The following is a 12,285-nucleotide window of genomic DNA, read 5'->3' on the forward strand; positions in this document are numbered from 1 at the left end:
TCTTTGCTCTGGCTACCAGGAAGCTCAGGGATTAACTCGGAACTTAACTTGAGCAGTTAGCTTGAGCTGGATTCTTTGGGTACAATGCCTCACCCTAGTTTTCTACTCCTTTGCTTTTAAGTAGTTCTATTTAAGATACATTTTCCGTTTAACATTCTCCCTAAGCCCTTGGAGATAGGCTGGGTATAAACAAATGAATTACATTTACTTCCGAAGCTCCTTTCCCCGTTCCCTACCTCCCTGGACAGTTTGCTTAGGGGCACAGTAGCAGATGCTTTAAATAAGCAGAGTCCCCCTGCTCGCTCGCTCTCTGTGTAAAACATGTTTTCAGGGGGAATGTAAATTGTTTTTTAAAAGCTCCCATCCTGGGCTACTGCTCATTATTACTGACCCGGGAGGATCGGTACTCATTTGCTTTAATCAACTTATTAAATAGCAAATTTCAGAAGGAAGAAACAACGCAGCCTTTATTAATGGATTAGTAAAACGGCCAGTGGACATCACCACGCCAACGGAGAGAAAGGCCCACTCACTGCCCAGGGAAGCTGGGGAGGAAAGCCAGGCAAGGGAAGCGTGTTTTCGATAAACCCGCTGCTGGCCAGAGCTGTGTGCCTTCTTGGGGGCTGCTGGCCCAAGTTTCCAGCCTTCAAAGAAAAAAAAGAGGAAGAAAAGAGTAAAAGGCAGCATCTCTTCTCCCAAACGAGACGCGAGTATGAAATGAAACAAGCAGGGCCAAACCTCCAGGTCGTTGAAGAACAGATGCGTGTCTGCAAGGTTGAAGATCATTTCTTCCATCATCAGGCCAATGCGCACGGACGTCGTGGTGTCCTGTCAGAAGGCAGAGGGAGGGTCACGTGCCAGTGAGCCTTGTCAGCCCAGCCTCCCTCTGCCTCCCTCCCAGCCTCTGAAAGGCCGTTCCTCATCTGCACAGTTCGCACACACCGGCTAGAACCGTGTCTCCGTGGGGGGTCGGGGTGCTAATGTTGTGCAGCTTCTGAGACTTCCCTTCTAGTTTTTCATCACTTACAGTCACCCTTTTTAGTATTTCGATCTTCCCCCACTGACACGGCCCCTGGAATTGCAACTCCGTTCAGTGCTGCAAGGACCGGAAAACGGCTACAGTGATGAGGGCCTCTCGGAAATGTGTGTCTTTGGGGAGGCCTGCGAGATTTCAGGGGGGGAGCAGTATAAACCAGGTATAAACTACCGGAGAGCCGGGATGCTGGCTCTCTTATTACAACAATCTCTCTGTGGAGGCTGGCTTACTCCTTCTGGTATTGTAAATGCCACCGGTATCTAGCAATAGAGATTAATGGTAAAAACAAACACACGAACAAAACCCACTAGGGTGCATCCGTACCAGGGAGAACGAGGCAGCTATTGAAAAAATAAAGTCGTAGCCCAGGCCTGGTGGCTCAGTGGATACATACAGCATTGGCCTGGCATGCTAAGGAGGCGGGTTCTATCCCTGGTCGGGGCACGGGCGAGAAGCAACCAGTGAGTGCACAACTAAATGGAACAGCTAAGTGCAGGGGTCCCCAAACTTTTTACACAGGGGACCAGTTCACTGTCCCTCAGACCGTTGGAGGGCCGGACTGTAAAAAAAACTATGAACAAATCCCCATGCACACTGCACATATCTTATTTTAAAGTAAAAAACAAAATGGGAACAAATACAATATTTAAAATAAAGAACAAGTAAATTTAAATCAACAAACTGACCAGTATTTCAATGGGAACTATGCTCCTCTCACTGACCACCAATGAAAGAGATACCCCTTCCAGAAGTGTGGCAGGGGTCGGATAAATGGCCTCAGGGGCCGCATGTGGCCCGCGGGCCGTAGTTTGGGGACCCCTGGCTAAGTGGAATGAGTTGATACTTCTTTCTCTCTCCAAATCAATGGAAAACTTAAGAAGAAAATAAAGTCACGCTCGTGCTACTCATATGAAACTGTTATGAAGAAATACAGTGTTCAGTAACAAAAGTAAGTGGTAGCACAGCATCATGTGGGAGACAGAGTGGGCAAAAAAGGGCGCATTCCCGTTCTCGCTCTCTTCTCTATGGATATGGTGTGATGGGCTGCATTACTCCTCACCCGTGTTTGATGTCCCTTCCTGAAGAGGTTCTTCCTGGAGGACGCTGATGCCTACCGGGGGCTGGCATACACAATCTCACCTGCTGCCCATTTTATATGGCTCCCAAGCTAAGAATGGTTTTTACACTTTTTTGACAGTGTCTTCTCTATGGCTGCTTTTGTGCTCTGAAGGCAGACGAGAGTCATCGCAACAGAGACCAGATGTCCCCAGAGCCCAAGATATCTACTCTCTGGCTGTTCCCAGTCTCCTGGCACCTGATAGTGACCCTCCCTGTTGAACTCAGGTGTGACTTGCTTTGGCCAATGATATATGCGCAGAGGGAATGTTTCACTTCCGGTTAGAAGCTTTAGGAGTCCGTGCATGGTTCGCCATGCTCTTGCCCTTCCCAATCCACAAGACTAAGGGCTGCAGAGAGAAGCTACCCTGTCCGCCTGGGTTCCAGAGCCAAGATTGGGCGGTTTGAGGCTGCAGCAGACCACAATGGATACGCACCATAAATAAGAGGTCGATGAGATTAGGGGGCTGTTTGTTATTGCAGCATAACCTCACAATCCCAACTAATACAAGGGTTCTCAACCCTGGCTGTACATTGTAATGATGTGAGAAACATTCTGAAACACCCGAGGCTCAGGTTGCACCCCACACCTGTAACATCAGAATCGCTGAGGGTGGGGTCCAGGTATTAGGAATGTTTGAAGCTCTCCCACGTGATTTCAGTATGCAGCCAAGGTTAAGAACCACTGGTCCTAAAGGCTATACAACATTTAGCAATACTCCTGGTTAATAGCTATTACATGTCTTCTCTGTGTCACTTTATAGGTATTAACATTGAATTCAGACAAAGCTCCTTGAGGTGAGCACCATTATGTTCCCATTTTATAGATGCGATGACTGAGGCTCACAAAGGTTAGGTAACTTAGTTCAAGGTCACATAGCTCGGAAGTGCTGGGATATGAACTCAGGAACTCCAGTTCTATGAGACCGACGCCTTACCACTTGGCTACCGCGCCTGCATTAGGAACTCCAGTTCTAGAGCAGCACTGCTTTACAGGTCTTAGAAGGGGCCCAGGATGGGGGTGGGCAAAGAGGACCTTGTACTGTCACTCTATATACTACTTCTCTTCCTCTTAAAAAAAATTTTTTTTAACCAAAAGGCTGTATTATTTCTATTATAAAAGTAAATAATTAATGACCTCAACCCTTCTTGACCCTTAAAAAAATGAAAAAAAGTGTCACTGGTGATCTCAGCTTCACACACACACACACTGTGAAGAATGAAACCCAGGAACACAGCCATTAGGCAAAACACCTCATCAGAGCCCCAACCGCCAAAGCTTAGCACTCTGAGTCCTGGCTGGACGTCGCCGGGTAGAGCACGCAGTGAAAAATGAAGAGAAAATGAGGAAAACAAACTTTTCCGGGCCAAGGAGGAAATCATTGTGTGACCTGGGAAAAGGTTTTGCGGGGTGGGTGGGGGGTATTTTCATGCATGACTCATCCCCAAACCATTTCACCTCGGCACAATTGCACATTCCTTCTTGGCCGGGCGGTTTGTACACCTCACCACCGATGGACCAGCCCTCAATGTATGGGACTAGAAGCAAGAAGCAGCTGCCATCCAGACTCATCTGCTGAAAGGATTTATTTAGAAAAATGTCCACTCCCAGGCCGGCTCAGAAAACAGGGAAAGGAATTATTGTGTACAAAATGGCTTATCGGGGACACGTTGCTGTATCGTGATCAGAAAGCTGATACTCTGTGGATGAAGCTGAAATGATGATTTATCGACATTGGGAAGACGTGCAGAGAAAGCTTGCGTGTGTGTGACGGGGGCAAGGACGAGAAGCGAGAGCTGCGTCCTTGTGTTCTAGTTTGGCGAGCCGGAGACCGTACCCGAATAGGAAAGAAGAATCAACAAGTAGTAACGTAAGTAGGTTACTTAGGAATTTGGAGGTAAAACCAAAAGAATCAGCAGGAGTTGAAAGTTGTCACCTCTGGGCAAAAATAAAGGGGGTGGTGGTGGTGCTCACTGAGGACGACTGTTTTTCATTATACTTCCCTCTGGAGGACTAGATGAGTTTTAAACAAGATGCATGTATTTCTTGGATTAAAAAAAAAACTAAATTAAAAATAAAACATTCTCAGGAATTCCACTTCTTATCATCTATCCTAGAGAAAAACCTCCCTACGTGTGAGCAAGGGACATGTACAAAGATGTTCATTATAGAATTGTTTATAATTCGCAAAACACTGGAAACGATTTAGCTGTCCAGCCAAAGGAGATTAGAGAAATAAAACATAGTAGTACTTTCAAGGATGGAGAACTAAATTCAATGGAAAGAAATAAACCTGATTTTCACATATTAACATGGATACACACCCCCCCAAAAAAAAACCCAAAAAGAAAAAAATACTGTTGAGTGAAAGCAGCAATGTTCTGAAAGTTATATACTATATGTTATTACTGTATATTAGAAACATATACACTGTTCCTATCTATTTTCCATGGGCACCTAAATATTTATAAATATCAGAAAGGATATACCCAGAGTCAGAACAGTAATTACCTCCAGCAAGCAGAGGCAGGAAAAGGAATTAGGGGTGATGATGATCAAGTGAACTTCAGCATTATCTAGATCTAGAATATTCTAAAACTTTTTTCAAAGAGAAGCAATTCAAATAATTATTGTCTAATTAAAAACTAAAACAAAAATTCAAAGGCACCTAAATGTTTCCGAGGAGAATCCTTAGATTACCCCTCCGTTCCTGAGCATTCTTGTTATTTCTGGCTTTCCTGAAACCTGCTCGCATGCTGCTTACCGGACTGTTCTGAACTGCGGATGTGGGCGCTCCTTTCAAGAAACTTGACAGAAACTAGTTGTACAGAGGCGGAAGCGTCTGGACTAGCCCAGGAACACAACGGTCTCAGAAGTTAAGTAGTGCAGAGGACTACCCTGGGCCAGACCACTTTTTACCCAAGGAGAGAATGTCTTTTTTCCAAAGACTGAGAAACGAAGAGAAAAAAGACACTGGTGGAGACTCAGCATTAATTAGTGTGAGATACATCTGGAGCGAGGGCGAGACAAAAGCCATAGGTTTCACCATGATATGTCCCTAACCCCCTCCATAAACACACTGCCTGATCTGTAGGCTTCAGTCACTCTGTGCAGTTTGCGGGAAAGGACCCTCTGTCTGACCCAGCATATTACCCAGTGAAATAAAGCCTAAAATACAGAAACCTTCACGCCGTGTTCCTTTGCTAATAAAAGGCCACTGACCCATCCAGGTCCACTCTGATCCCTCTGCCACCTAACGTTGCAGGGAGGATGACGTGGGATAGCAGGTGTGTGAACACGAGCCACAAGCGCTGGCCATTGTCCAAATCCTCCGATCACTTTCTCACTCCCTTAAGCGGAGAACCTGTTTCTATAGCCCCAGCAGGAACACCCTCCCCACGAGACGGTGCCATCTCACATGAAAACCATTTTCTTCATCATTACAGACTCTTCCGAGTCAAGGGGAACAAACCTCAGTGGTTAATTTCCTAAACAAGCAACAGCAGAAACAGGTTTGCTTTTAAGAAACAATCAATTTAAAACCAGAATGGAGAACTGAGAAAAGGGAGTTTTTCCAAAACAGGCTTCGATTTGTAACTGGTCCGTTGAAGGACTGTGCGGGGGCTGGGGGGGGGGTTGGGATGGACGGAATGTTATCTTTGAGAGTTTGTGGGTGGTTGTCGCCCAGGGAAGGGACCAAGCAGACTAAGGCGCTGCAGGGTTTTCCCAACATGCCCTGATGTTCTGCAGCTTTCTCAGGGGTCGGTTTTGATGATGGTGGGGTGGGCTGTGCACCTGGAGGACTCCGAATCCTTTCTTTGCTCCCGACCTCTCCCCCCCACTTCTTGGTAGCCTCTAACTTTTTAGGATGTCATCCTAGGAGTCAAAAAGAGGTGGGATGTGGAAAGACCTGTCTGAGTAACCAACTTTCAGTTCCTCTCTCGGTCCATTAATGGTGTCAAATGCAATGTTTCCAAAGCAAACTTTCAGAAAAACACCAACCAACCAACCAACCAACCAAACAAACAAACAAACAACTCTATGTAAATGTCATCTTGTTCTCACAGTGACTGAAGGTCAGCTGTTTCCAAGATCTTTTTCATTCTGATCAAGGCCATCTCTGGTGGAATGTCATGGTCAGGTCCTTTGAGATGAAGACAGGAGAACCCACAGTCCCTACTCTGAGATCCCTGAAATGTGACATCCTAGGTATTAAGCTTCCTCCCAGTCCTAGCCCTCTGAGCTGACACAGTCCCAGGTGGGAGCCCTCCCGGACCACCTGCTCATCTTCCCTGCTCCAGGTGCTTCTCTGAGTCCTCCCAGGGGAGGATGTCTGGGCGGCTCCAAAGAGGCATCCAGAGATTTTGAACACACCTCTCAGCAAGCAGCTTCCTGGCTGATGAACTTAGTTCACCCTGTGCCATGCTCCTCAGGAGGCTGTCTGGAAGGAAACTGATATAACAAGTAGAGGTTGACGTTTGGGACTTGGGAAGTGGCCGTCAAGCAGTCACGTGTGAGCAAGTTCATCCGAAGCTAACTAATGCTTGGGTGAGAACTGTTAGCTCCTTAAGGGTGTTTCTGAAAAGGTTCTGGTGGCCTGATTAACCATCAAAATCACTAAGATAATTACTTAATTATTTTTAAAGAAGCAGGTTGGCCCAGTTCTTTAGGGGGGCTGACAGGTGGGTGCATTAACATGGCTTTTGTGTGTTTACAAAATGTCTCTAGAATGAAAAATTTGAGCATTCAATAAATCAGGGTTTTTCAGCCTCAGCACAGTTAACATTTGAGTCAGACCGTTCTCTGCTGTGGGGCTGTCCCGTTGTATTAGCAGCCTCCCTGGCCTCTACCCACTAGATGCCAGCAGCATCCTTCACTCAGTTGTGACAACCAAAATTGTCCCTAGACATTGCCACATGTACCTGGGAGGCAAATCCCCCCCCCCCACCGCCCCATTGAGAACTACTGCTTTAAATGATTTTAAAATAATCAAAAGGCTTGGTCCTTAGTGTCAGTCAACTTTGTCCTTACAGAGTGGGGCAACCTTATTAATGTAATTGGTTTTCTAACTAGGCGATGAGCTAAATTAAAAAAAAAAAATTAATCCCCCGAGTAGCTGAACGGAAGAGGCTGTTTTCCTGTCTCCAAGTGCAGTGAATCAGTGTCTGGTTCAGGACCAACGCTGCAGCCAGGAACCTGTCTGTAAACCCGGGCTCGGGTCTTCCTGCCAGAAAGTGTGTGACTTTGGGCAAATGGCTGTGCCTGTTTGCTCATCTATACGATGTGGGCAGCTGTAGCATTTCCCTCCGACGGTGACAGGGAGAGTCCATGAGCCGATACATCCGTGGAAAGCTCTTCAGATGGGTGGCGGGCTCAGAGCAAGCTCTCCTGGTGGCGGGTCCTCATTCACAGAATGGCTTCTTGGGGGCTCGCTGGCCATATCCAGCACTTGCACTGGGCTGTCTTTTTGTCAGGTGCCACCTGAAGGCAAGGTCAGGGGATTACTGCAGGGTTGGAGCTCGGCTTGGCATGTTTCCATCCGGCCCTTCCTTCTCATCTCAGCGCCCAGACGGCTGCGAGCCAGGCTTGTGTCTCGGGGAGGCTCTGTCGGGGCATGCAGACTTTTGCTGCAAAGGGCAGACTTGCCCACTCTGGAGACAGTTCACAAACATAGGCAGCATGCCACCTGCATTGGCCTCACTTTTCTCCTGTGATTACCCTGACATCCCAACGTTCAGAACAATGAGCTTCTGCACCTATCTGGGATGGAAACCTCTCCCACCTCTCTCTCTTAAAGAAAAAACACACAAACACACCAATCAAAGCCATTACACTATACAAGCCAACTGGGTCTTTTAAAAAAATCACCTCCAAGTAGCTGTTTACAAGCTGAACAAATAATTACTCTGCCACAAGGAAGAAAAGTATTAATTAAAGCTATTCATTCAACCAGCCTCCCTATTCTGTGGGGTTTATCTCTTGGAAGTGTCAGCCAGAGGTTAGGGATGGATTAACACACAATGGAGGGCTTTGCCAGTTAAATCTCCTCCTTGTGGTTAGCTTTAATAATAAAGTTGTCATTAAAAGAGAGAATTTAATGGTTTTAATTGGGTTTAATTACTTGGAAACTCCTGGAAAACAGATCGGCTTGTTTGAAAGAGGAAGACAAGAAAATGATGGTTGTAAAGAAAAAATAGGCTGATTCACATGTTTGAACAGTCAAGTTAAAATAAACAACAGCCTGGTTTTCTTTGCCCGTTTCATAGGAGAACACAGAAAATAGAAAAGACCTTCTTAGCTCAGCAAATGGGTCTATTAGCTCTAACAAGAATTCTGCCGCAAGAGCTGTAAGGGAAGTCCCGTCTTCACTGAGTCACAAAAGAGTCGAGCTGACTGCAAGTGACAGAATAGCAGTCAAATTTAAGAGAACAAAGAAAGATGTCTAAACTGGTACCTTTGGGGACTTTATGCAACTACCCCGATCTCTTAGATTTCTTGATCCTTAGAAAAACGTTCTTTCAGCTGGAGGTGTCTAGCAGCTTTTAAAGCATTTCCTAGGATATAAATTTAAAAACAAAACAAAAAAATCCCAATAAATAAATAGATAAATGGAGCTGTGAACATGGAGTAGGGGAACCCACTGTCCCGATGTGCCCCAACCGAGGGGGTTCTTGGGACGTGTGACTTTGAGTGTTTAAAAGTTCCAGGCAGACCCAGATGAGATGATCACCCTAACATGTCCATGACCGAGGGGCATTTCAGGGCATGGAGTTTATGGAAGTTCATACCAAGTGCGTGCTGCTGAGTCTGTCTAGCACCAACACTCCTCATCAACGCTGAGACCTCTGCTTCTTCTTATTAGTGGTAGTATTCTTCACCATAACTTCTACAGAGAGGACATTCCTACACAACCAGTAACATGCTTCTAAAGATACAGTTCTTCAAAAGGCAAGTTCTTTATTCATTTATTATTGTATTATTTTTATTTATATTATTCTATAACATTATATGTAAAATACAATGTTTATATTATTATTAATTTAGTCTACAAAAGCTGTTTACTGGGCATCAGGCAAAGTTCTAAGCACTTTACATGTGTTAGCTCAATTACTCCTCCCCAATAGACCCTACAAAGTATTATTGCTAATACAGTGTGTCCGTAAAGTCATGGTGCACTTTTGACCGGTCACAGGAAAGCAATAAAAGAATATAGAAATGTGAAATCTGCACCAAATAAAAGGAAAACTCTCCCAGTTTCTGTAGGATGATGTGGCAGCATGTGCGCATGTGCAGATGATGATGTAACACCGTGTATACAGTGGAGCAGTTCACGGCCATGCTAGTCGAGATGTGGACGGTACAGAGGAAAGTTCAGCTCGCTAAATTCGAATCCATGACCAAAGTGCAATGTGAATATCGGTGCATTTATAACGAAGCACCACCACATAGGAATAATATTACTCGGTGGGATAAGCAGTTGAAGGAAACCGGCAGTTTGGTGGAGAAACCCCGTTCTGGTAGGCCATCAGTCAGTGACGAGTCTGTAGAGGCTATACGGGATAGCTACCTAAGGAGCCCTAAAAAATCTGTGCGTGAGCCCACATCGAACTGCACTGAATAGGTATGAAACTGGGAGTTTTCCTTTTATTTGGTGCAGATTTCACATTTCTATCGTCTTTTGTTGCTTTCCTGTGACCAGTCAAAAGTGCACCATGACTTTACGGACACACTGTATACCCAGGTTATACCAGGTGAGCAGGGCATTAAAAAAATGAATGAACAGCCCTGGCTGGTTTGCTCAGCGATAGAGTGTCGGCCAGGTGTGTGGAAGTCCCGGGTTCGATTCCCGGCCAGGGCACACAGGAGAAGTGCCCATCTGTTTCTCCACCCTTCCCCCTCTCCTTTTTCTCTATCTCTCTCTTCCCCTCCCACAGCCAAAGGCTCCATTGGAGCAAAGTTAGCCCGGGTGCTGAGGACGGCTCCATGGCCTCTGCCTCAGGCGCTAGAATGGCTCTGGCCACAATAGAGCAATGCCCCAGATGGGCAGAGCATCGCCCCCTGGTGGGTGTGCTGGGTGGATCCCGGTCAGGCGCATGTGGGAGTCTGTCTGACTGCATCCCTGCCTCTAACTTCTGAAAAAAAAAAAAGAATGAACAAAAACATGCTACTGATTCAAGTAAAAATTGTTCATCTTTTACCAGCTGCAGGAAGTCTATGTCCCTGCAGCAGTACCCACAGGGCTCCTTGGGAAACATATAATTCTTAGGCTGGTCTACTGAGGTCTGTGGAGCAGGAACCGTTCCTCATTTTACAGATGAGCAAACCCCTATATGGTTCCAGAATGTTTTCACCAGCTCAGAAAAAAACTCCATTCTCATGAGGCATTTGGTCCCTAATCTATCTATCTCTATGGATTTACCTATTCTGGATATTGTATATAAATGGAATCACATATTGTATATGACCTTTTGTGCCTGGTTTCTCTCACTTAGTGTTATGTTTTCAGGGTCCATCCACCTTGTAGCATGGATCAGAACTTTGTGCCGTTTTTCGGCTAAAAAATATTCCATGTGTGAATATCCTAGGATGTGTTTATCCATTCGTCCATGGATGGACTTTTCCAAAGAGATGCTTAAACTGCATGTTTCTCCTTTGATTTAGGCTCCATCGGGGGAACTTGCATGAGACCTTTCCCCGCCTCTGCTCTCAGAGAGGCCCCCAATCTCACTAATTCACAGAGGAAGTGTGAGAAGCAGGCATGGTGGGGGGAGACCTCCTATTTCCCTGTCAAAGTCAACCCCTAATACAACCGCCTTGACACCTTCTTGCCATTCACCGAGTGACACCCTCATCACCAAAGCCTCACGGGATTTCCAGTGATCTCTGGACAGCTCAAGAGCCCTATTGTTGGGAAATAAGTACCGTAAACAGTGCAGGTGGGGCGCTGGGGGAGACAGCTTCTCGACCTGCTAGTTAAGTGTAAAGGAAAATTGTTCCCATTATTTAGGTTCACAGGGTGCCTGGGATTTCTTTTCACCACTTACCATTGTGAGCAGCAACCCCTATACTTACAGAGGACAAAAGGGCTTCTCACTCTAACCCAATTGACAATTTGTTGTAGGTTTTGCGTAGAAGATTTAAATCCCTATTATTATTATTATTATTATTATTATTATTATTTTCAGGTGCCATTCAACATTCATTGAAAGGTAGGGCTAGAGAAGGGGAAAAATAAAAGGTTGGCAGAAGATGTCTGGGGAAGCAGCTGGCATCTGTTAGATTTGTGGGTGGAAAATGAGAAGCACTCAGCAGTCTTAAGCTAGCTCGAGACTCTCAACCTAAATTGAGTGATTCTGCAAAGTTTCTCTCTAAGCAGCAGAGCGCACGGGGCTTCAAAGGAAGCCTCTGCTAATGAGCTCTTTTCTGACAACCCCAAAACCATCTCTAAAATATATTTTATGTTGGAAATAATCCTTTAATGCTCTAAAATATATAAGCAGAGGCACTTGGCACGGAGGCCTCCTGGCTCAGGCAAGCACTATTACAGGGGATTAAATCTACAAAGGGTTCCCCCCACCCCAAGCCAGCCCAGCCTGTGGCCCCTGTAACTGTCATTCACCTCTAGGACATCTTTCAAAGCTGCCAGCCTCCTCCTCAGCCACCCCCGCCAGAATGACAACTGCAGATGTCTGCTTCTTTCTTGCCCTTACTGGGTGGAATGAAGTGACCATCCCTAGTTCTACAAAGCAAATAATCATCACTGGAGAGGGCCAATCAAAGCCAGCATGTCGTTATTGGCCACAAAGACTAAATACCTTTTACGTGAACTAAAAAGAGAGCTGGAGTGTGTGTGTGTGGGGGGGAGAGGGGGTGAGGGGTGGCGAACGATTTCAATACAAGGTTTAACCCCCAGTGGGGGAAAGAAATCTCCGACTTCCTCAGAAAATCCTTTCCAAATTGTATTCATCTTGACTTAATCCACATCTACCGAGTGAATTAGGCGGTATTTATTTTGAAAATCTATTTTATAGAGTTCCAAGGACTCTGTTTTCCTTGGGCAGGGCTGACTCCATTTCAGAGCTGGAGGCCGCGGCCAGGGAGGACCCGGCCAGGCTTTCAACTTCCAAGGTGC

At 45.8% G+C, this 12,285-nt stretch overlaps 1 protein-coding gene across 4 annotated transcripts in view; it reads right to left on the bottom strand.

The window, feature by feature from the left end:
- The window catches only part of EYA2 (EYA transcriptional coactivator and phosphatase 2), a 201,509-nt gene that overhangs the window by 31,645 nt on the left and 157,579 nt on the right, over positions 1–12,285 (bottom strand). For 3 of the 4 annotated variants that reach the window (XM_066236590.1, XM_066236591.1, XM_066236588.1), the window contains one exon: positions 739–828. The exons of the other annotated variant lie outside the window; for it this stretch is intronic. In XM_066236590.1, coding sequence (XP_066092687.1) covers positions 739–828 — 90 coding nt within the window. The remainder of the gene's footprint in view (positions 1–738; positions 829–12,285) is intronic. 4 annotated transcript variants of the gene reach the window in all.

The sequence above is a fragment of the Saccopteryx bilineata genome, chromosome 6 (assembly GCF_036850765.1).
Source record: "Saccopteryx bilineata isolate mSacBil1 chromosome 6, mSacBil1_pri_phased_curated, whole genome shotgun sequence".
NCBI classification, from domain to species: Eukaryota; Metazoa; Chordata; class Mammalia; order Chiroptera; family Emballonuridae; genus Saccopteryx; species Saccopteryx bilineata.